The sequence below is a fragment of the Canis lupus genome, chromosome 35 (genome assembly GCF_011100685.1).
Source record: "Canis lupus familiaris isolate Mischka breed German Shepherd chromosome 35, alternate assembly UU_Cfam_GSD_1.0, whole genome shotgun sequence".
NCBI classification, from domain to species: Eukaryota; Metazoa; Chordata; class Mammalia; order Carnivora; family Canidae; genus Canis; species Canis lupus.
The window spans coordinates 7,593,155-7,617,826 of NC_049256.1; the positions used below are offsets into that span (position 1 = coordinate 7,593,155).

Genomic DNA, 24,672 nt, shown 5'->3' on the forward strand with positions numbered 1-24,672 from the left:
TACAGAATAATAACATACACAGAAGTGACACCATCAACACATAGCCTCACAGTTAACTAATTGTGCAACTTCAGGCATTCTTCAATTATTTCCTGGAATGAATGTATAGCAGCATTAACTTCATATACACAGCCTTGTCCTCAGATACATTAAGGACAAATTTCAATTTTTTTTCTGTCTCTCAACTATGGGAAGCAGTGTATACAAGAAAGAGACATATCTTCTAGAATAATTCTGCTATCCCTCCAAAAAGAGATGCATTGGGAAAATATGAACTATTTTTTTTAAATGAGAAAAATGCTTGCTCCTTACCTTCACACCAAGGATTGAAGAGAATGTATGTGTCCGTTTCTGGGTTTCGGCTGGTACGGAGTATGCCATAGGGGGTCCAGACAGCAACATACATGCGGAATTTCCCAACAATACACTCTGGAGAAGACTGGATGGACAGCCGAACAGATCTGTTCTCTCTCATGATAACTTTAGCACCCCACTTGCCTCTCTGAAGCTCCGGGACAATAGGAACTGGAATGTAGGTTCCCTTGTTCTCCTGAGGGTAGCGACCTGTGAGTAGAAAGAAGTGTTGAGTCGATTTCACAAACCATTTTTGTTCTCACTCTGTCATCTTATAGCTGAAGGTTAAAATAATTAAGTATACTCGAAATCATAAGACTTGGGTTTGAATTTCATTTCTGCTACAGTGCTATGTGACATGTTAGTTGATATTCTTCTTTGAAGCTCAGATTTGTCATGTCTAGATTTTTTTTTTTAAAAAGAATAACCTTACTTAAGGAATGTTTGTTCATTGGTTAATGAATTCAAATAAGATGTAGAAATCATAATCTGAGGTGCAAAAACAAAATAAAGCTTACGGAGTGCTGTGAAGTTATCACTCCCTGAAATTCTGCCCTAAAAAAAGTTAGAATTGCTCTTTTTTTTGGGGGGGGGGATAGGCAAATTTCTTTTTTTGCTTATTCTGAATACAATTTGTTATATTACCTATAATAGGATTATATTTATAGGTTGTGTGTGACTATTTTCATATTCAGTTGAAACACATGTTTATTGCCAGTTTCATTAGGGATTTAGGCTCATGTTCTGGGCAAGAATTCAGGCCCTTCCCTTACTCTGGCCACTTCTGGCAAATTACTTGACTTTTACAAATCCCTATTTCCTTTTTTTTCTTGATTGGTGAATCAAGATAATAATATTACCCGAGGATGAAATAAAATAACACATGTGAGATACTTTGCCCATAATTTTTCATGCATAATAAATTTTAGCTGTTACTTCAATAGAAGATTAAGCAATGGGAATTGTACCATATTTCCAGTATAGCACACTTTTGTATAAGCTATCTCAGGATACATTTCATTTATCTTTATTGTAGTCACTTTAGACCAAATTATTAATTCATGGTGTTAGCCTCAAAACTAAATTTTACCAACAGGTTACTGAAAAAGTCTTCACTCTATCTATCTATCTATCTATCTATCTATCTATCTATCTAGTCAACTTCATGGCATTCTTTTCTTATTAAGATTTATTTGTTTATTTATTAGAGAGCACAAGAGCAAGAGAGGGACAAAGGGAGAAGTAGACAGAGAATCCCAAACAGACTCTCTGCTGAGTGGGGATGCATACCTGGGGCTCAATCCCAGGACTCTGAGATCACAACCTGAGCTGAAATCAAGATTCAGATACTCAATCAACTAAACCACCTAGGTACCCTCAACTTTATAACATTCCTTAATTTTTTAGCTTACAGTTTATAGTTTAGTTTACAGAATAATCAAATACATAGATATTTTAAAATAGAGTAGATCTTTTATTTACTAACTTTTCCAAAATGCGTTAGACATTTCATTCTTCTTGAGTTGAAGAAAAATGCAAATCAGGCTAATACATCTGCAAATTATTTTGACTACAAGCACAAGAAACTTTAAGGGAAAAACTTATTCACTTTAACTGTTTTGTAGAAAGCATGTAAAGGATTCTACTAACACTAAACAATGCTTCATTTGGGACTAAAACTAACACAAACAATGCTTCATTTGGGACTCCAATTACATAGTGTGTGCTGTGAGGTCTTAAAGGATTCTTTGGTAGGCAAATTTTCAAAGACAGAGCATTCTAAGGAGGTGGTTGCATAAGTTAACTGCTGTGTGATTTTGTGGGATGCTTAATCTTAATGAAAATAATAATTTACATAGTGCAAGCCAGGGAGAAAGATTAGAACCCCAGTGCTTTGCTATGTGTTAGGAGTATCAGTTAGTCACCACTCAGGGTGAATATTATCATAAATCCAATAAAGTCTTAAAAATGGTTTGCTGCCAAGGTGCAACAGTGTTTAGGTGGTATTCTTGAGAATACATGGAGCTTAGTCTCTGTGAATCCTGCACATGAATCCTGCAAGAGCTGTTTGTTCCAAAGGCACCTCCATCTCTATATTTCCTGTGTATGCTCCTCTTTGTGCTTGTTCAAACTAAGAGATGAGGCTGCCCTTTTCTCTGGAGGCATTGTTGCTCTCTGGAGCCTCCATCATTACTAAAGTGTAGACATCAAACACAATCTCAACAGCTAAATGGGATCGTATTTCATTCATTACAGGGGTTCCCAGCAGCTGTTGCCACTAAATACTGGCTTGGGTTTAGAATACACAGTATTAAGTACAATACGAGCTTAGTAAAAATAAATTTTCAGAGGTAAAAATCTATGTGATAATGATAGACTTAGATTTTTTTTAAAAAAAGGATACAAGGGATTTTAAAATGCATTGCATAAGAATTCTCCTTTAGAAGCAGCAATGAAGTGGGAGAGTATCTCTGAAGTTATGTGTGTTATTATGATTTCAAAGACTTATATTAAATTTTACCTATCAGGGACACCTGCGTGGCTCAGTGGTTGAACATCTGCTTTTGGCTCGGGTCATGATCCTGGGGTCCTGGGATTGAGTTCTGCATCAGGCTCCCTGCATGGGGTCTGCTTATCCCTGTGCCTATGTATCTGCCTCTCTCTCTGTGTCTCTCATGAATAAATAAATAAATAAATCTTAAAAAAATGTTTTTACCTTTAAACCTCATGATATGTCATAGAAAGGAAAGAATAAGTAGAGCCATGTTTATTCATTCTGACTTTGAATGCAGTCACAACCTAATCTAAAAACTAGTTTGTTTGAACATTTTCATTTGTGCAACAATATTGCCTACTACGTGCTAGACATTATTCTAAGTGCTAGGAATACAACAGTGAGCACAACAGACTTCTGTGCTCCTAGAGCTTGTAGTCTGTGGAACAAACCAATATTTATGCTGTTTATTATCTGCCTGTTACTGCTTTATTCCTTATATTAAACTATGAGAGGGAAATTATTATCATTCCCCTAAATTTAACAAATCAAGAAACTAATACACATGACCATTAAGCAATTTGTCCAAAGTGATGCAACCAGTAAGTAGTAAGGTTGAGATCTAAACCCAATCAGTCTGGCTATGGAGCCTGACATTTTAACCACTAAGCCCTAAAGCAGTTGTATGTGTGGAAAATGCTTTGGAGTTGGTGAGAACTATGTTCAAATTTTGACTCCACAGTTCACCATAAGTGTAACTTTGCACAAACTATTTAATTGTTTGAGCTTCCATTTCCTTGTCTCTCAGTTCTGGAAATGAAAAGAAAATAGATCTTATAATATATTGAAAACTTTACACTTGGGGATCCCTGGGTGGCTCAGCAGTTTAGCGCCTGACTTCAGCCTAGGGCGTGATCCTGGAGTCCTGGGATCGAGTCCCACATCAGGCTCCCTGCATAGAGCCTACTTCTCCCTCTGCCTGTGTCTCTGCTTCTCTTTCTCTGTGTCTCTCATGAATAAATAAATAAAACTTTACACTTGGTGCATGATAGGGGTTAAGTCAGGAGCCATTTATTGTTTGTGTATAAACATAATAACTACTGGAAAGTACAGCCAGAAGGAAGCCAAAAGGAAGGAGAGGTTATTCCCCACCCCCATGGCCACCAGTCTGGTTCTAAATCTGAAGAAATGTGAGTGTCTCAGAACTTGTGGATGGAAATGTGGTCAAGGGGAGAGCAATTCAGCTGGCTTAGACCCTGACTGTGTGTTCATTGTACTTACCTGTCCTCTCTCATATATTCTGTAAAATGGGATAATAGTGGTCAGAGTTGGTGATGGGGAAGGCAGGCCAATAAATGGCAGTTATTGTTATAATATTTCCCCATTGTTTCAGGCTTTCTGATTCCTCCAAAGGATCCTTTCTCTGCTCTAAGAGCAGGAGCCAAGATGTGTTCACTGACTGTCAACCTATAGAACCCAAATCTGCTTCATTCCTTTGTCAAATATTTTGAGCTAATTTTTCTGTCAAAAAGATGCCTACAGCCGACTCCCACAATCAATAAAAAACATGATATCATTCATTACTAAGCAAAAAACCTTAATAATTCCAGAATCATCATGTAAGAATCACCTGAAACCTGTTCCTCACTCATAACTTGTGATTTTCTGAGTCATTTATGGTGACTGTCATCTTTATTCATTCATGCCTTAATCAGGAATTGACAAGTGATGATCTATAGGTCAAAGGTAGCTTACTGCCTGTTTGTGTAAATAAAGTTTGATTGGCACACACTCATCCATTCTAGTATTATTGTGCTGCAACAGCAGAGTAGAGTAGCTGTGACAGGGACCATATGGTCTGCAGTGCCTAAAAAATTTACTATCTGGCCCTTACAGTAAATGGTTGCCAACCTGTGCCTTACAAAATTTTACATTTTATTTATTTAAGGAGTGATTTATTATAGACACTCAGCGTCTAAGACTGGGACCTAAGAAGAAAATATTATCACCTAGTTTTTTCTTCCAAAGAGAAATATGTCACTAAACTAATAACAAGCCTCTGTACGACTATTAGGTCAACATTTGGTTTCCTTAACACCTCTTAGTTAAATTCCTCACAGTCTTAGACAGTGTTGAAGACATAGGAAGTTGTTGTAATTTTTTATCGATTTCACTAGACATAGCTAAAATGTTCAATTTTATTACTGTACAAGGTTTAGAGTTGCCAATCCAGTTCATATAGCAGAGATGTAAATAAAGTGACAGGAATGAAGGTTTATTTCCTGGGGTCCTTCCCTGTGAGGGAGTTTTTGCAGATGGGAAATGGAGGCTCCTTGAGGTTGTTACATGGAAGACATCCATATAACTAGACAGAGGTAGAGACAGGGCTTGGACCAAGATCTCTGCACTGTGACACACCTTCTCCTTTCTCTGCATCATGCTGCCTACATGGAACCTAAGGGGGAGGGTGCTGAAGGCATTACAAAATACTAAAAATGTATCAATATTGTTCATCATTTATGACAAATATACCATATTAATGTATGATGTTAATACTGAAGAAAACTAGATGCAGGTTTACTTACTTATTTTTAAGATTTATTTATTTATTTTAGAGCTAGAGAGTGCATGCACAAGCAAGGAGAGAGGCAGAGGGAGAGAGAGAGAGAACCCTCAAGCAGACTCCCTGCTGAGTGTGAAGCCAAAATGGGGCTTGATCCCAGGACCTAGGGGTCATGACCTGAGCCAAAACCAAGGGTCTGATGCTTAACCAACTGTGCTAGCCAAGTACACTTAGAGGCAGGGTTTACAAGAACTCTCTGTACTATCCTCATAATTTTTCTTTAAACCAAAAATTTTTCTTCTTTTTGAGAGAGACAGAGACAGAGGAGTGAGTGCACAAGCAGGGGAAAGGGCAATGGGAGAGAGAGAAAATCTTAAGCAGATTCCCTGCTGCATGTGGAGTCCAACAGGGGGCTCAATCTCACAACCCAATGGTCATGACCTGAGCTAAAATCGATGCACAATTGACTGAGCCATCCAGCTGCCCCTAAACTGAAAAGTATTCTAAAATAACAATACAAGTATTAACAATAAATAAACAATACAAGTATTCTAAAACAAAGATGAAGTAAAGAGAAGAATAAAGCTGGAACATCTAAAGGGATAGGAGGCCAAAGGACAGTGAGATGATATACATTGGTGGATAAGAGATGCGTGAAACAAAGCATGGATCTAGGGGCTTAATAATCAGTAGTGAGAAAGAAGACCCTCAGGAGAGTCTTGCATAGAGGGGGCATGGGCTACAATGGATTTGAGTTGGGAATGTTTCCAAAGTGGTGTCAGTGACTGAAGGGAGAAGGGAGAAGGGGAAACAACACTGCTAATATGGTCAGGCCATGCAGCACCACACCAGCACATGGAAGCAAATCAGGAACAGGTAGTGAGCACATTCATTCCAAAGGGAAGAAAAAGAACCCAGATTCACAGACCTTTTCATATTCGCTGTATAGAAAAGCTGATTATTAATGGGAGACTTGACATGTCAATAGTACTGCAGGGTCTTGTCGGCTGCTCTATACACCATGTTTAATTCTGAATGTAATGATTTCAATGACAGCTCTGGGGAAGAATTTCCTATGATTGAGTTGTGAGTGAGGAAGTTGTGACAGAGTAGTATTTCATTTCACTAAATAGCCCTTTTCACCCCCAGGAGGTAGCATGTTTAAGAGACCACAATCAAGCTACACTCCGGAACACCCATCCATCAATATCCATGACTGCCCATCAACTATCCTTGGCTAAATCTAGATGTGAACCTCAGCCTTACACAGGTGATCACCATGCACACATTTGTTGAAAGTGTGGAATGCCCAGATAGTTATCCCCCCACCAAATTGTGTGACTTTTGTGCTAAAAAAATCTGAGCAAGAAAAATAGAAGCAGGAAATATAGTATCTCAGAAAGGATTCTTATTTTGTTTCTAATAACATACTCTTTGAAATTGGACTACCAACCATGAAAAAATAAAATTACCGATTGCATTCTTTCACACTTATCTAAAATTGGTGCCATCTTCCCAACTCATCCAGAAAGTAACACATGCTCTTGGTTTAAATGCTTGTTTTCATTTGTAAATTAGTTTTGAGGCCATAGAAAGACTATTTGTAAGGCAGATTCACTTGAACCATATGCCTACATTCAAACACCCTTGTGTTCTTTAGTCTTACCCTCTCCTTACTCATACATGGGTGAATACAGAGAGATGTACCTACCTTCACACCTCCATCCTGGAACCAGGAGGAAGTGGGTGAACATACTCAGTTCCTCGAGATTTTTTTTACTAACATTTGCTTGTCAGGCCTGAGCTTTTTGAATGGATTCATCATATTTGTGTTATTTGCATGACAGACAAGAGAAATCCACCTCCAGCTCAGACACAGCCCTATGTGCCCTTGGAGAAAGCTCTCAACTATTCATCACACAGATCAGAAAACTCTCTTCATGCCAAGTGCTGCTTAGATAAAACTCCACAGAGAAACATGTTGCATTTTAAAAATTCATTTTTTATGGGGATCCCTGGGTGGCTCAGCAGTTTAGCGCCTGCCTTTGGCCTAGGGCGTGATCCTGGAGTCCCGGGATCGAGTCTCACATTGGGCTCCATGCATGGAGCCTGCTTCTCCCTCTGCCCGTGTCTCTGCCTCTCTCTCTCTTTGAAAGAGAAATATTTTTTCTCATGAATAAATAAGTAAAATCTTAAAAAATAAAAATAAAAATTCATTTTTTAGTAAGTTGATGGCCTGAAATATTTTCATGTTCAAAACACAATGTCCAAAAAAAAAAGGGCAAAAGAATGTCCTATGTGGTAATTAGGTTCCTAGATAGTCCAGAAAGGCCACTAATCAGCATATAATTTGGTCAATATGGTTGAATATTGTTGCTAATAGAATTATTCTGACTTCATTTTGTTCATACCTAGAACCTGGAAGAACAGATTCAGCAAGGAGGAGGAGTAGATGCTTGTAACTGAAGAAGACATGCCTGCCAGTTGCTTTCCCTTGGTGCTCTAAAATGAAGAAGCTTGTACCTCAGGATACCCTATTTTTCTCATTTCTTGGGCATGCCATCTATAAGTCAAGTGACCATTGTTGTGTTCCATCTGCACTAGACAGACTTAGTAAAGGTAAGTAGTAAAACACTTCGGGTTGTTCAAGTCATAATTAATCACCCCAAAACCCCAAACAAAACTGTTACTTCTTATTCACTTAGATATCTATTTTCCTTATTAAACTGAAATAAAAATATTGTCTTACTTGTCTTTATAGCACCATAGAATGTCACAATGCCATGCACCAAATAGCTGCACAGTAAATGTCAGTGGGACTGAATTGAGCTTTTGCAGATGACAAATTCCATTAGAACATCACAGAAACTTTAGAAGCTCTGGAATGAGATTCCTGTAGCAAGCCAGTTGTCGATTCCAAGCATCCTTCACAAGAAATGAAAATTTCTAGTTCGAAACCTTTTCCTTCAAAGGGTGTTTTTCATTCACATATAAATACATTTTAAGCTGAGCTCTGACTCCACCTAACTGCAGACTTTCTTTAATAGTGAATTCTTAGAAGAGGATCATCTCTAGGGAACTCATGAATATATCATGTCTCCAGCTGGGAAAGTAAATTTCATGATGTTAATTCATTTTTCCATTTGATTCATTTGTTTTTCCCAGGACACACCTCTCATGCTCAAAATAATCAATCTATTTCCAAATGGGCCCTGGAAGTGTTGCTGTGGCAACATGGGGCGTGTGGTAGAGCTGGAAGCAAGAGTATAGTAGTCTTGCAGAGGGAAGCAAACCTTGTTTTTAACAGCCTTGGGATGGAATGGAAGTGTATGGGGGACCAGGATGCAATAAGTCCCTGCATAACTTTTGAAACATCAGGTACCAACTATAAAAAACACCACCACGGAAAAAGAAACAATCAAAATAGGCACAGGAATCTTGGATGGTAACAACTTAGAGGAGAAAAACACAAATGTTCAAAAGCAAATCATTTCATCAAGGACCTCAGGAATTTGCTCTATTTCATATCTTGCCAGTAGGAGAGTTTATACATATATTTTCAGAGTTTTTCTAAGGGAAGAAAGCTTCCTGGCAATGTTTATTTTGTGGCTCCAGCAAACAGGGGAAGGAAAGGAAAGCTCCCTGAGGACAGAGACGAGTTGTGTTCAATGTTGCATACTAAGTGACATGCAAGATGCTTGGAACATAGGTGCTCAATAAATGTTTGGTAAATTGAAGATAAGATATACTCTTTAAGGAGTCTTGTCTATCTTAGTTTTATTTCACCTTTATGTCAATATTTCCTACATCTTTTAAAATCTTTTTTCAGAGTAAGGTGAAATTTTGTGAAATAGCTAGCACTGTACCAGGTTGTTTGAGTGACTAAAAAAATAAATAAAATAAAATAAAATAAATAAAATAAAATAATAAAATAATAAAGCTACTTCTTGATGCAGACTATCAGCATTAAGAAGAAACACCTTAGATGGCCAAGTAAGGCAATAATCTGGACATAAGAAGACCAGATCCTGGCCCAGGGTGCGGCCAGCAACATAGAGAAAAGGAAAAGGACATGAGGAAAAAAATCAGAGAAAACCTCAATGCTTTAAGATATAAGAATTTCCTCAACTATGAAATAAGACTGTAGAGCTCCTACAACAAAATTGACACTTATTGACACTTATTGTAAATGTGCCTACAGTACACCAAGCTGTAGCTGGGATGATTAGCCATGAGGAACAAGGTGTAGCAGGGCTTCTGATGAAACATAATCATCATAGCTGTTGGGTGCATTTGAAACCCAGAGGTGGAAAGGGCTAAAGGTGCTGTGGGAGTGAGAGTGGATCCCTCATAGAAGTGAGAAAGATCCCTCATGGCTTTGGGATATAATCTTAAAGGTGGACAAGGTAGGGAGGAATCTTCCCAGCAGAGGGAATAAGGAAAGCTTGGAGCATAAGGAAATGGAATGAAAGAATACTTATGGCAGTAGAAGCAGTTGTCTTGGGCAGGGTAAGAACAAAAGGGACCTTTGATGCTGTGCAAAGGCATTAAGCTATGTCCCAGGACAGGCAGGCAATGGGGCAGGGGCTATTGAGAAACTTTTAAGTGGGCTCATGAGATCCGTACTTTAGAAAAATAACTTTGGTGGCAGGACTGGAGAATGGTTTGGAAGGGACAAGCATGGAGGAAAACCAGGCAGAGGGCTGCTGAGGTACTCAGGTGAGACATGATGGTGTCCTCAGAGTTATAATGACTGGCTCTGGGTAAAGATCTAAAAGGGAAGATAAGTGGACAGTTTTGGGTAGAAGCAAGAGGAAGCAACAGAAACTTAGTCAGGTGTGAGATGTTGGTTCTGAGTGACAGGGGGAGAGCCAAAGCTAACCCTAGGCTTAGTTCATTCTTTACCCATGAGCTTTTGAGTGCCTACTAGGTGCTGGGTGCTCTTTCAGTTGTTGGGCATACAGCCACAAGTGAAACATCACCCCCTCGAACCCTAAGAGCCATGACTAAGCTGCAAGGCTTGATGAGCATGCTCTTCTCTAAGGGGTCTGCTCCAAAAATCAGGTCTAGTGTGATTAACTACTATGCAGACTTACTCAATGAAGCTAGTTTTCTGGAAATTCCCTTAGTCACATGTATGTGTTGCCTCATTTGAGAGAAGATAGAATATTTTTAGTTTTTAAGAAAAAAATCATGAACAGAAAATCTCTATGATTTAGATGAAGTTGGTTATAGAACATAATACTACACTGTAGATTTGTTCATATTGTGATCCAATTTCTTTTTTTTAAGTTGGTAGGCTTTTTTTTTATATTTAAATTCAATTTTTAAACATAGTATAAAGGGTACGTGATGTGATGAGCACTGGATGTTATACTATATTCTGATCCAATTTCTAAGGAACAGGAGAAATAGAAATCAGAGAATTTGGATTTGAGCTCCAGGTTGTCCACTTGGGAAAAACAACTACTGTTTGTGCTTATCTACTGTGCCTGTCAGCTGCCTGGTTGTTCTCAGATCCAATGCCCTTACCTCCAAGAACCCTTAGCCTGGTTTTAAAGAAAACCCTATTCCCAGGTTATTTGCCCTCTGACTTCTGGGTAGGTTTGATCAACGAGAGGCTTTGGAGGCAGACGGGGTAAAAGCCCGGGTCTTTCTCCCCCTCTCTCTCTGCTTCTGGAGATACTAAATTTCCTCCAAGGCTCTCATCTCCCACTGGGAGCTGGACAGTCCCTGCCATAGATCCAGCTCTCAGGGATTACTTCTGAGTTCTGGTAAGACCTCCTCCTCTATCATGTGCCTGGAGCTCCAGTTGTTGTGGCAATTTTCTGCCATTACCAATTAATGAGTGACCTCACTGTGGCTTCCTAGTTGTTCTCTCACCAGTATGTAACCGATTCCTTTCACTACACTTCCATTGCTTATAAAACCTGGAAATGTTTCTGTGGTATACTCTCGACTCTGACTCTGCAATGTGTAAGGTATTGTACGAATAGTCTGCATCAGCTCTGACACTTATGTCTGTGTAATATCAAGGGATCCTGGGGCTTAGAGAACACAAGTAACTGGCTATCAGTTGCAGAATAGTGATTTGAACCCAGGTCTGTGTGGCCTAGCATTCATGCCTGGGAGAGTTAATCAGCCTCTCAGTCTATTTTCTATCTGTAAACTAGCCTTATAAAGGATGAGTTTAAATTATAATGTGTGTGAGGGGCATGGCATGAGCTGAACAAATTATTATAATTCTCATTATTAAATGGTGTCTGATGGTCACAGGAGCAAGTAAAACTCATTAAACCTATTTTATTCTTATTTCTGAGCATGACCACATGGGTAGCTAAGAAGGTGGCTGCTGACATGGCATGATTCAGAGGTTGATTCAACAAGTATTAACCAAGCACCATTTAACTGCCAGGCACTGCTCTAGATACTGAGAATACAGTGATGTCAACATAGACAGGTTCATGGAGCATACAATTTAGTGGTGATAAAAAGACAATAAACAAATAAATATATACTATATAAATGGAGGTAAATACCATGAAAAAGTAAATAAAGCAGCTTATAGGGACAGAGAATAATGAGGTGGGGTTGCTGATTTGGAGATATTGAGTAGATAAGACTCTCCAGTAAGGTGACGTTTGGGCAGAGATATAAAAGAAGTGAAGAAATGAACCATGCAAACATCTGGAGAAAAGCATTGCAATAAGTGCAAAGGTCCTGAGGAAGATGATACTTAGTGTGCTTGAGGAGGCTGCTATGTCTGGAGCAGAGGGACCATTGGAGAGAGCTATAGGAGACAGGGTGAGAGAGAGCCAGGAGATCAAGTAGGGCTTTCTAGGCTGCTGTCAGGACTCTGGAATTTATTCTCACTCAGAAAAGAAATCACTAGAAAAGACACATGGTCTGCCTTAAGTTATTCTTAAAAAATCACACTGGCTGCTGTGTGAAGACTGTAGCAGAGCAATCAGGATGAGTAGGAAGGCCTCTTGACATCCCCAAATATTCCCACTTTGCTTTTCATGAGAAGCATGAAGGATCATGAAAATCCTTCCAATAGAGAACAAATTAGAGATAATGCTAAAATGTTTATATCCCTGAGAAGTCTGCTTAAATTAACTTCTCTGGGGGATGAAACCTGCTTATCATGCTTTCCTAAAAGCTGGTTTCATAGCTGGAAAAGAACTGGACATTAAACACAGGAGAAACTTGCTCATGAAAGATGGTACAAAAATGTGACTATTTGAAGCACAAAGTTTGTCTATGTCACAATTGTTTCTAGAGCAATTTCCAGTCCTTCCCTGGTAAGAGTTTAAATGAGGCTCTGTTGTTCTACCAATACATTGAGGTTTAAATCCTCCAGGGTCTGGTGATGCCGAGGAGAGAGCTAGGTTGTTGATGTCACAATGACTAATTTATTGTACTTTGATGGACTTCACGATTATAAACCAAATTGTGTATCAGTTTTTTGTCTTCTTTCACTCCAACTGTTAGTAACATTCACAATGGACAAAGGATGATTCCACCTTTCTTAGAGTTTTGCCACCCTCAAGCTGGGCTGTAGAATTCCAATACAGGTTTGGAGGGGGAAGGAAACACACTTTCCAAAGTGGGGATCACTGACTGGATGCATGACATCTGGCAGCTTTGGTGCCTACCTCCTTCATGTCCTCAATCAGCCTCAGGAAGCATGCCATAAGAAATTCTCTTTTACAAGAATTGAATTTCCCCAGCAAATGGTAATAGTATGGAGCCAAAGCTCCATTTGTTTGAGTTGTATCCATCATGTAAGCAGACTGAGGCTTGTGAGTCTTATGAGAAAGACTCATTTAGTTAAAATAATAGCAACTGGGTTAAAAAGCAGTGTCATTAGCCAACAAGGATAGGATCAAAAGTTTAGCCAAGTGTCTTCTAAGCAAAATAGACCTCCGAAGAAATAGTCACTGAAACAATCAATTCTTATCAATAATTTAGTGGCAATGCTGAGGGGAATAAGGAAAAATCATTGGTAATCTAACAAAAATATTTTTCCATCTTTGGAATGCAAATATATGAATGCAATTCATAACAGCAAGTGTTAAATGAGCTTGCATTGCCAGAGGTTAAACCAATTGCTGATAGGGCAAAAATCAGCATAGAAGTATCTTAGGCAATGAGATACAGTCCATTTGTTATTAGTCTGCAGGTAGATATCAGCAATACATACTCAATAGACATTTATTTAAACAGACATTTATAAATTGCTATGAGCAAAGTAATATCACTCCACCTGCAATTTACAAAGGCAGTATACAAGATGTATATGATATACTTTTTGCATTCAGTGAGTTTATAATCAAGCATCAAGTTTAGACTGAAATTCAAGCCAGAAGACTAATGCCACATGAGGGTAACAGATTTAGAGCAGTGGCTCGATGGTGGAGTCAAGAAGGACTTTACTAAAGACATAACAACAAAGATAGAACTTGAGGGGTGGGCAAAAAGAATGACATGCATGTTGCATTTTGTTAGTTTAGGTGTACATTTAGCTATGGATGTGCATCTGTTTACTATAGATGTTCATATTTGCATCATGAGTTAATCACTGCTTACATTTAAAAGCATCATAAAGAGAATTGTACTCAAGCCTGATTTTCATGACAATGACATAAATTAACTACATCAGCGACCATGAAGAAGACCTTATTTAAACACAAGGATGTAAAGGAACCATATCCTAGGCAATGGAACCCTGCCTAGAGATGCCTGTGGAATAAGGCGATTCTTCATCTTCACATCTCCCCATGTTGCAAGATATTCCAATCTTCTCTCATTTCCTCTGGCAACTTGTTGCCCACTGATTTGCTTAAATTTTTTAAAATAAAGGTAATTTTCAAGTATCTCTTTATTTGTGGACTAAAGTTGTACAAGTTGGCCTTCCATGATGATACCAAAGTCCCAGCCTTTGGAAAATGGCTCAATGAGGAAATTTTGTTGAAAATATCTGTCATTACTCTTGAACTCCAAAGTTTAACCCCTAACTCAGGGCATATTCTCTGAAATTTCATGCTGCTAATTCACCAAAGGATCCTGCTTTGGGACCTCATCTGGGCCTGCCTCCCCAGCAGTTCCTGGTGGCCAAACATCTCCACATTATACTCAATAAAAATAGCCATTTGGCCATTCATTCAAGGGAACTGGTCTCAGCTAACAGTAAACAGCAAGAGTATGATAAATCCACTTTTGCTAAAATTTTAGTATCTGATAAGACTAATTATACTTCCTTTTACCCATGTTCACTCTTTATGGAAATAATTCCCTAACATTTTAAATGAAAAAAAATTGGGGCCCCCTGGATGGCTTAGTTGGCTGGGCGTCTGCCTTCTGTTCAGGTCATGATCCTGGGGTGCTGGGATCGAGCCCCATGTCAGGTTCCCTGCTTAGTGGGGAGTCTGCTTTTCCCTTTTCCTCTGCCCCTCCCCGTACTTGTATTCTCTCTCTCAAATAAATAAATAAATAAATAAATAAATAAAATCTTTAAAAACAAACAAATAAATAAAAATAAATTAATATATTGCCATAGTTGAATTCCATTCATGGCACACAATTTGGAGAGAGGGATGGATTCCTATCTTCACCTCCCATTCAATGAACCCTGTATCCTTCCAAGACCTTTCCAGATCCCAGGCCTGGTGTTTGAATTTCATGATTCCTCTTCCCTCCTGAGGGAAGAGACTAAGTATAAGGAGCTTGGTCAGAGTATCATTACACCTTGATCAGTCATTATTATTATGCCTAATGTCAAAATAATAAATTTCTGTTGTTTTAAGCCACTAAGATTATAATCACTTGTTACAGCAGCAATAGAAAGCTAACACAGACAAAAAACACACAGTTGGCATGTTGAGAAGATTCACGAGGTGTCAGTTTAAGAGTGATGCTATTATCTGTCCTACACCATACTCATTCAAGTCTATTTGGGTATAAATTTTTAAAAATCTCAAAGATGAGAAATACTATTAAGGTCATGGGTCAGGGTGGGGTTCATCATAGAAGGAGAAACAGTAAGTGAGATAAACCTAGATTCGATTGGGAAATCCTGACAGGAGGTAAAATAGCAGTGAGCACACACAGGAACCAGATCGTGATTTCTAAATATTACTTTCTACTAAAAGGAAGCAGGGCTCCTCAGAGAAATGGTTGATTTCAGGGCTGGGGAAAGGGAAAATACAATATGAGCCTGAAACATCTTGTCGTGCCAGAAAATAAGAAAGGAAGTCTTCTGAAGCCAGTTGGAGAAGCTTCCAACTGGCAAAAATCTAGGATAATTTGAACATCAAATTAATTAATGATAGTAACAGATTAAAGTAACCCATTTAATTAAAAGAGGAAATCATGAATTCATATGGACATCAATCAATCATTCTATCAATAAAAATTTTGATGATGAGTAGAAGAAATTCCATAGATAGTATTGAGTTCTCAAGATATTTTCTTATGAAGTACATATTAACTACAAAAGGAACAAAAAAGAGCTTTGCAGCAGGGAAATCTGACAGATACCACTGTGTTGAGTTCTGAGATGTGCCGCCCAGAGCTGCTAGGAGTGATGCCAGTAAATGATGTGGGTCAGCTTTCTTTGGGAATTGCCTATGCTGAAGAAAACTGCCTCTGAAAACCTGTTCCAGCTCCATTACTCCCTGTGAGACCAGCTGTGGCCTGTCAGGACTGCTCGAAGCTCATCATCTTCCTCTGCCCAAGTATGCCCAAGAGAACTCTGTATTCAACTTCTTTCATACTAATTTCAAAGTTTACTTCCTGTGGAACCCAACTGCTATACACTGAATGCTGGTATCCCTACCCCCCAAACTCTTGTTGAAATCTAACCCCCAATGTGATGGTATTTGGAGGGAGGTGTTTTGGAGGTAAGTAGTCTATAAGACTACTACTACTAAGTCTACAAGTGGAGACCTCATGAATGGGAATAGTAGCCCTATAAAAGAGATCCAGGAGAGCTCCCTTACACTTTCCACAATGTCAGGATACAATGAGAAGACAGCTGTCTATGAACCAGGAAGTTGGTTCTCATCAAACACTAAATCTATTGGCACCTTGATTTTGGACTTTTCAGTCTCCAGAACTGTGAGAAATAAATGTCTATTTATTATAAGCCACCCAATCTATGGCATTCTGTAGAGCAGGCTGAAAGACTAAAATACCAACCTATGACACTGCCTAATCAAGTGACCAAAGTTAATATCATCGGTAATGGGAAATGTAAAAAATTATGTGTAACCGGATAAGTTTCACTAAGAATGCAAACCACTTCCATGTATTGCTGCCAGAGATACATAACCAGATGTAATCATGAGGAAACATAAGACAAACCCAAATTGAGAGGCCTTCTACATAATTACTGCCTTGTATGCTTCATAGATGTCAAGTAATGAAATTCAAGGAAAGATCAAGAAAGTGTTTCTTTTTTTTTTTTCAAAGATTTTATTTTTTATTCATTTATTCATGCGAGACACAGAGAGAGAGACAGAGACACAGGCAGAAGGAGAAGCAGGCTCCATGCAGGGAGCCTGACATGGGACTCGATCCTGGAACTCCAGGATCAGGCCCCTGGGCTGAAGACGGCACTAAACTGCTGAGCCACCCGGGCTGCCCAAGAAAGTGTTTCAAATTGAAAAACATGACATGACAACAGAATGCAACATGTGATCTGCACTGGACACTCTTACTATACAGGACATTATTGGGACAATTTGTGAAATTCAAATGAGATCTGAAGTTTAGATGATCATAACTTCACAATGTTAATTTCTTGGTTTTGATGGTTATGTAGGAGAATGTTTTTGGTCATGGGACATCAGATTAACAATTTTCTAATGTTTCTGAGCAAAAAAAGTGCTTTGTACTGTTCTTGTAAATTTTCTGTACAGCCTAGTTTGTTTCAAAATTAAAAAAAAAAAACTTTTGCGGGGCACCTGTATGGCTCAGTTGGTTAAGCATCTGACTCTTGATTTTGGCTCAGGTTATGATTTCAGGGTCATGACACTGAGCCCTGCATCAGGCTCAATGCTCAGTGGCAATTCTGTTTCTCCCTCTCCCTCTGCCTCTCCTCCTACTCATGCACTCTCCCCCACCCTTCAAATAAATAAATAAAATCTGAAAAAATATTTTGGAACAACAGAACAACACGTGTACCCACTGTTTGTACAATTATCCATGTTCTTCCTCTTCCCCGCCCCCCACCCCAAATACCATCAATGATGTAGGTCTTCCAGTTTCCTAAGCCAAGCAATATTTGTGGAGCTGTCTCTCTTTGGAACACCAATATCAATTCTCCAAAAGTATGTGCTGATGGGATACCCTCCTGATCGCTCTGAGCTAGGGCAACAGCCTATCTTTAACAACAGGCAAAATATAGCTTTTCCCCTCAAGAAGCATCAGCTGTAGGAGAATACAGAACTGAGCGAAGAGCAAAATGTCATTGAAGGGCTCAGCCTGTTGCATAATAATGCAAACAGAGTCCAAGTTTGAAGAAATCAATACGGGGGAGGTTACTTAGTAAATCAATGAAATAGGGATGATGGAGTGTCCAGAAGGCCAGGTTTATGGTGACATACAAATCTAAGGGAAATGGAGCAGAGACCAAAAAGAGATTTCTTGTAACTTCTGAAGATGATTATCTTATAATTGTGCCCTAAATAATCAGGACTGTGATTTTTTTTCTTGAAATTTTATCTTGGTGGTTATAAACACAAGTGCTGTCTTTATGAATCATCTTTATTTTTAAAATTTGGCTAACACTCCACTCAAGTGTCTTTGACATGTTTAAAGCAATTTGTTTCACAAATATGAAAGTTAGAAAAAAATGAAATGACGGAAATGAAGTGTAATGGAGACAGTGTGTCATTTTCTATCACTTAGAAATATGTTGCACAAATAAAAAAGTTGTTTGATGGAAAATGCCAAAATAGTTGTCTCCACTACTTCATGTCCATCATTTTAGTCATAGAAACTTTGTTTTAGTCTCTTTCTGTGGAACTAATTGTCTCAGAATACTAAGGGCTCTTGACTATCCATGCACTAATTTTCTGGTGAATTTGCAGCATATATGTCAAACCAACTTGGAGATGCTGGACATCAAATGTTGCTTCTCTCTTTGGGAGCCAGTTAGGGGATGGAGAGGTAAAGATATATTATTAACTTTGTATTTTTCCTTACAAATGCCACAGTCTAGCTGGTTTAAACAATAGACATTAATTTCTCACCATTCTATAGGTTGAAAGTCCAATATCAAGGCACAGGCAGATATGGTTTCTGGTGAGAACCCTCCTATTACCTTGCAGATGGCAGCTGTGTTCTCAGATGATGGTGGGGAGACATAGCTCTGATCTCTATTCTTCTTAAAAGGATACAAATCCTTGGGGCCTCACCCTCCTGATCTCATCTATTCCTAATCATCTTCCAAAGGCCCCAGCTATAAAGACCATCCTATTGAGGGTTAGTGCTACGATATAGGAATTTGGTGGATGGATGAGGGAACACAAACATTCAGCCTTACCTCTCTTCTCTATCCCCTCTCTCTTACTAAAGGCTTTGGGCTGTTCTGATAGGACTATACCTTAACCAAACTCCGCATATCTAGTCTCTTCCCTAAAGGAGAAATTGGTTGAACTCAAATTCAGAATACCGGCTGGTCCTGGCATTTCTGAACTGCTGCTGGACCTGGGATCTCAAAAGATCTTGGAAGGATATAGGGTTCACTGAATGGAAAGCAAAGACAGGAACCCATCCTCATCTCCAAATTGTGTGCCATAAATGGAATTCAATTATGGCAATTTATTCATTTAAAATGTTAGAGAATTATTTCCATGAAGAATAAATATGGAGGTGTGAGGAAGTATAATTACTCTTACTGATGTTTGAATTTTAGCAAGAATGGATTTATTAGAATCTTGCCATTAGCTGTTAGCTGGGACCGTTTCCTTTAGAAAGAGTTGCCAAAAGTTGATTTCATGGGGTGTATTGTGGAGATGTTTGGTGACCAGGTGCTGCCAGGGAAGGCAGGTGCAAAGGAAATGCCAGGATAAGGATTTCTGAGCTGCCCAATAGGCAGTGAAAAATTCTTGATACATTTGCAAGATCAATGTCTCAGTTTCCTCACAGGCAACAGGTAGATTATAATTGTAACTACCTCCTGTAGCTAGACCACATACACAGAGAATGACTATAGACCTGACCTGAAATTCCACACTGGTTGAGCCACACTCGTGGACTTTGGCCCATTTATTCTTGTATTTGTTCCAAGTCTCTGTAAATGCTCTCTCTTTCCTGTCCTAGTACTCTCCGAGGTGATCTGATTAAACATCCAGAGAACCCAAGGCTGCCACTGCCACCCAGAACCCTGAGGGGTTCTAGAGAACTGTAGCAATACCTTGCAAAATCCCAAAAGGGATCTGGAGAGAGGTTTAGTTCTTGTCTGCTGGAGGGCAGAAGTGCCTGCCTTCTCCCTAAGCCCCATGGGTAGCTCAGGTCTCTTCGCTCCTGCAGTGCAGAGGTGCAAAGGAACCCATGTTATGTCTCAGATGGCTCTCTGGGGCCTGCTTCCAACTCTGTGCAGGTTTGCCCATTTCCTGTTGCTGGGTCTCCTTTCCTTTTTTCTTCCTCATCTTGAATGGATGTTGCTGCTTGACCTCACCTATGCTGGAGGAACTCACCATCCCAAGTCTGCACTTCCAAAGCCAGGTCAACATGGCACCCGACTCAATCCAATGCTCATGGCTGGTCATGTCTTCCCTATCTGAAATGGTTTTTCTGTACCCTGTTTGGATACTTATTCCAATTTTTTAACATCATGAGACTGTTCTCTTTTCCTCTCTACATCCCTCTAGTTTTCTAGTAGCTTCCTCTTGCTTCAGCTCTGATTTTGGCAATCATATATCCAAGGTTTGCCAAGAACATCCCAAGCTTATGCCTATTTTCTTAGCATCTCATCTATTTAGTCACTCCTTCCGTCTCAAAAGTGTCCTGGCTTGGAGGATGCATTTTAGAGTCACCACAGAGTGGTGGATCAGTGTGTGGATCAGCTCAGTCACTGTGATCCACTGAGCTCTATCAGACTCTAGGTTGACCTTGTGCAAGAATGTATTTGAACACCTTACTGGCTATGGGTAGTTTCCAGATCTGTAAGACAGTAAGTTGGGCAAAGTGATAGCTGTGATATTTGCCAGTGCTCAAATATTAATGATTCTGTGATTTTATGAAAAGCACCAAGTTTTGGACTGCTTCACCTTTAACAATGAGCACGTAAAGCAGAGTAAAACATTTAGAGAGGCACGCTTTTCAGAGCACCTGACACTAACTGCTTGGCGGGCAGTACTCCTGGGCACTTCTGCTCTTTCAGCTCTCTGTTTCTGCCTTGAGTACAAGCTCAACCCTCAGACTCTTTCATTCCACACACTTTCAACTCATGCTGCCCTATTCTCCTGCATCTCTTCGTACCTGACTCCCCATGCTTTTATCTTTTTTCTCAATATTTATTGTTGGAATATCTTGTTTCCTCAGGACATTGCTCTCTTCAGAGTGTCAGCTAGTTATCCTGCAGAGTCAATTTGGGCAAATTTACAAACAGTTCAGTTGGACAATATTATCCATCCTTACAGAGCATTTTCATTTTTCCAAGGGAGCTTCAGATATTATGCATTAATTTGAAGGAGTAAATGCAATGGAGGAGTTCAACATACTATCGCTGAAACAACCTTTCATGTCTCATCATATAGGCAGCTGCCTTTCTATCTGACTATAGATTTGGTGGATTGCAGACTTGGCAGGTGGCAATCATATGTTGGTGAATATAATGTATGAATGACTGAATGAGACTGAAAATCTATTTTTATTATGATGCATTTTATTATCATTCTACACATTCCACCCTGCAAGTCTTTATTTTTAAAGTATATTTGGTTTCCCGTTTGAAGTGTGAGAATTTGATCATCTCTAGATTATCAGGAAAGCATGGATTGTAGGTATTGCTCTCTCTCTCTCTCCTCCCCCTATAGGGATATTGAGTGAATTAGTAAAGGGTTGTGTATATCATTCAAGTCTTTCTTGAGCCCTCATGTGCACAGAGACCTATACTGTTTATTGAGCCCCCTTAAAACTGCTCTTGAAAGCTAATGGTGACTTAATTGCATTCGATCATGTTAATGAGATTCTGATCTTTGACAAAAGATAGTTTTTCAGGACTCATGTTTTCATCTGACATGATGAAGTGGATTGCTCAGGGGTGATAATGATTCTGCTGTGTGGAGAATCCAGATGTCACCACTCACCTCTACAAACCCAGCAGAAGACCCAGTGGAAGAGCTCTGAATTCTTGTTAGTGGAAATATTCACTAAACAGATAATAACTGGAGGCTGACTCCATAAGGCAAGCACTTTCCTAATGGGCTTGTCAGGATGCATCTCCATACCACTGCAAGCTCCATGAAACTCCAGGAGCCTCTAGAACCAGTGGTGCCCAAACCAATTATAGCTGTGAGATCTGATTCAGCTCAGGATTCTTTTTTCATTAGAAATATGTGTACATCAGTAGAAAATACACTCTTGGGTTTCCAAGAATGCCTTCCTCCCAGCCTGGAGGGTACACACTTCCTGTCTGTCTTGTGATGCTCTCAATTCCTCAAGGTCCATTTCAAGACTTACTTGCCTTATCCCAAGACCTCACCCTTCACCTCTAACCTAGGTCCTTTCTGTCTGCTCAGCACAATGCCTGCTTGCCTCTGTCGCACATTTCTGGTAAAGAATTGTGTCAGTTTAGCACTTGATTTTATACTATCTAGTTGTGTTTATTAATTGTGGCATTCTTCTCACCCCAACTATAGTAAGCTCTGTAAGGACAAGAATGCTATCTTAATCCCCCATGGCATTTCATACAGTGCCAGACACGGTGGAGGTTTCTGCATCAGAAATTCACTGAACTAGTCATGGCATGAGATATTATAAAGACACTTAAACAGAAATGGAGAAGAAATAGACTGGGAAATGAAAGAAACCACATCAAACCCCCCTGAAGAACCTCCAACAGTGCAGCAAAGGAACCTCTAGGTAGATAAGCTACACTTCAGCCATAGATAGACCAATGCCCTCAGAGCATCCAACCAGGCTTTCTGAAGGCTAAAGAAAACCCTGTGAATCCATACCAAATTGTTATACTTATCTTCTAAGGATAACCCTCATTTCTTCCCTAATGGGTAAATTCCAAAACATTCACCCATAGGACTGTGTGTATGTGTGTGCAAGAGAGAGAACAAGAGTTAGAGAAAGAGAAAAACAGAGAGACAAAGATGGAGAGTAAGAGACATGACAAAGGATAGAAAACATCAGAAGGGCTGAGATATTGAGAAGAAACAAAAGGTGAAAAGGATAGCTAAAGAGAGGGGCAGCTATTTATAGCTTGCCTATGGTCATCTAACACCTCTCTGGCTCTGGCTGCTGTTATAGTAATGCTTTATGAAGGTTGTACTGCCTTAAGGAATACTATAAGGATTTAGCTTTCCTATATAGTTGAAATATTCAAAATAAGCCTGGTAATTGGGTCATCTTATTAGCAAGCAACTCTCACTAAGGAGTTCCAAGAGCTTTCCAGTCAGTCCCTTGTCAGTCCATGCAACACACTCATAGAGTAATGAGAGGGCATGGATTATGAATAATTAGTCCATTTTTATCCTTTCTTCAGTGGGTTTTCATTCCACCTGGGCACTGTCTCTCTTTTCACAGACTGGAGACTTAAGAGCAAGGTGTAACAGTGGACACATTAATTTTCATTAAATGTTTTTCCCCTCCTTTTTCACCCCTATATTCGTATACTATAAGAATGTCTTAGAAATTATGTGGAAAAGTCAGGCAATGCCCACGCTGAATAATCCTTAAGTTCAGACCACGAGTTTTTGGTCTTGTACAGTTTCAATTATGTGGGTGCTAATTAGTCAAGGTTATGAATTCTCATAAGTGAAAGAGGCCAATGTAAGACACAGCATGAAGACAGAAAGAGAGGGCATTGAGGGCAATGGCAAATTAGGAGAATAAAAAAGGGGAGAAAGGGGAGGAAGAAGTCAGGCATCTATGTAAGATTTTCATTCCAACCTCCACAGTCTCTTATGAGTGTGCCACATAGCATACTTGATGTTATAAAACACATTGGCAATTCTATTATCCTCAGCATCCTGGGCTTCACTTAGAAACTCCAGCTCCGCAGGATGGGATGTGGGTCACAAGGCAGGGCCGAGGGGACTCCCCACAGGTCTCTCACTACAATATGGATGTTGATTCCTCCTACTTTGAGACTAAACAGTTTCTGTCACTTCAGCTAGAACTGTAGGCAAATAATTCCCAGCAGAACTTGGCCTGTGGGTTGTCAGGGTTTCTATTTGATTAATTAAGCTGTCAGCATGCATGTTGTAAACACTGGATATTTTTGTTTGGAAGTTCAATGGTCATTATCCTTGCTTTGCTAGCAGGAGAGAAAAGAGAGTGCAATGGCCTCCTATTTGCCTTTTTGACAGCATGTTCTTACTTAGTAATAGCCCTTCATCAGAGAATCTCACTCAGTGCCACTGGTCCTGACTGCAAAGTCTTTGAGGGTGCACTCTGCCATCTTCTCTCTCACTGCCCTCTCTTCAGACCCAGGGTGTGTGTGTGTGGGGGGCAGTACCAGGGCGATATGTAAGAGTGGGTAAACTGATCCCATAGAAAGCTGAAGAGTCACCCATACCTAGAGATAGGCTAAGCCAGTGCCTCAGCAAAAGTCTCCATTTACAGGTAGACAATCAAGGAGCTTAGAGGAGAATAAATGGTTTAATCTATCAAACAGTATAATGAGGATTAATTTTACTATTTCCTTACAGTCTTGTCAGTGTGTCTGCCTTCTTTTAAAGATTATTTATTTATTTATTTATTTATTTATTTATTTATTTATTTAAGAGAGAGAGCATGGGGGGTGTGCAGAGGGAGAGGGAGAGAGAATCTGAAGCAGGGTGGAGGCTGACTTGGGGCTGGATCTCATGACCCTGAGATCATGACCTGAGCTGAAATCAAGAGTTGGACGCTTAACTGACTGAGCCACCCAGGGACCCTGTGTCTGCCTTCTTTTATAAGGCCAAAAAAGTGAACAGACCACTGGGCTAAGGTTCTGATTATCTAAGGGGATGTTGGGAACAGGGGACCTCCCCTCCCCTGCACAACCCTGGGTCAATCATTCAATCCTTGTATG

General features: G+C 39.6%; 1 protein-coding gene across 2 annotated transcripts in view; it reads right to left on the reverse strand.

Moving 5' to 3' along the window:
* The window catches only part of F13A1 (coagulation factor XIII A chain), a 162,479-nt gene that overhangs the window by 111,283 nt on the left and 26,524 nt on the right, over positions 1–24,672 (reverse strand). For both annotated transcript variants that reach the window (XM_038584097.1, XM_038584098.1), the window contains exon 5: positions 313–564. In XM_038584097.1, the coding sequence (XP_038440025.1) occupies positions 313–564 (252 nt within the window). The remainder of the gene's footprint in view (positions 1–312; positions 565–24,672) is intronic.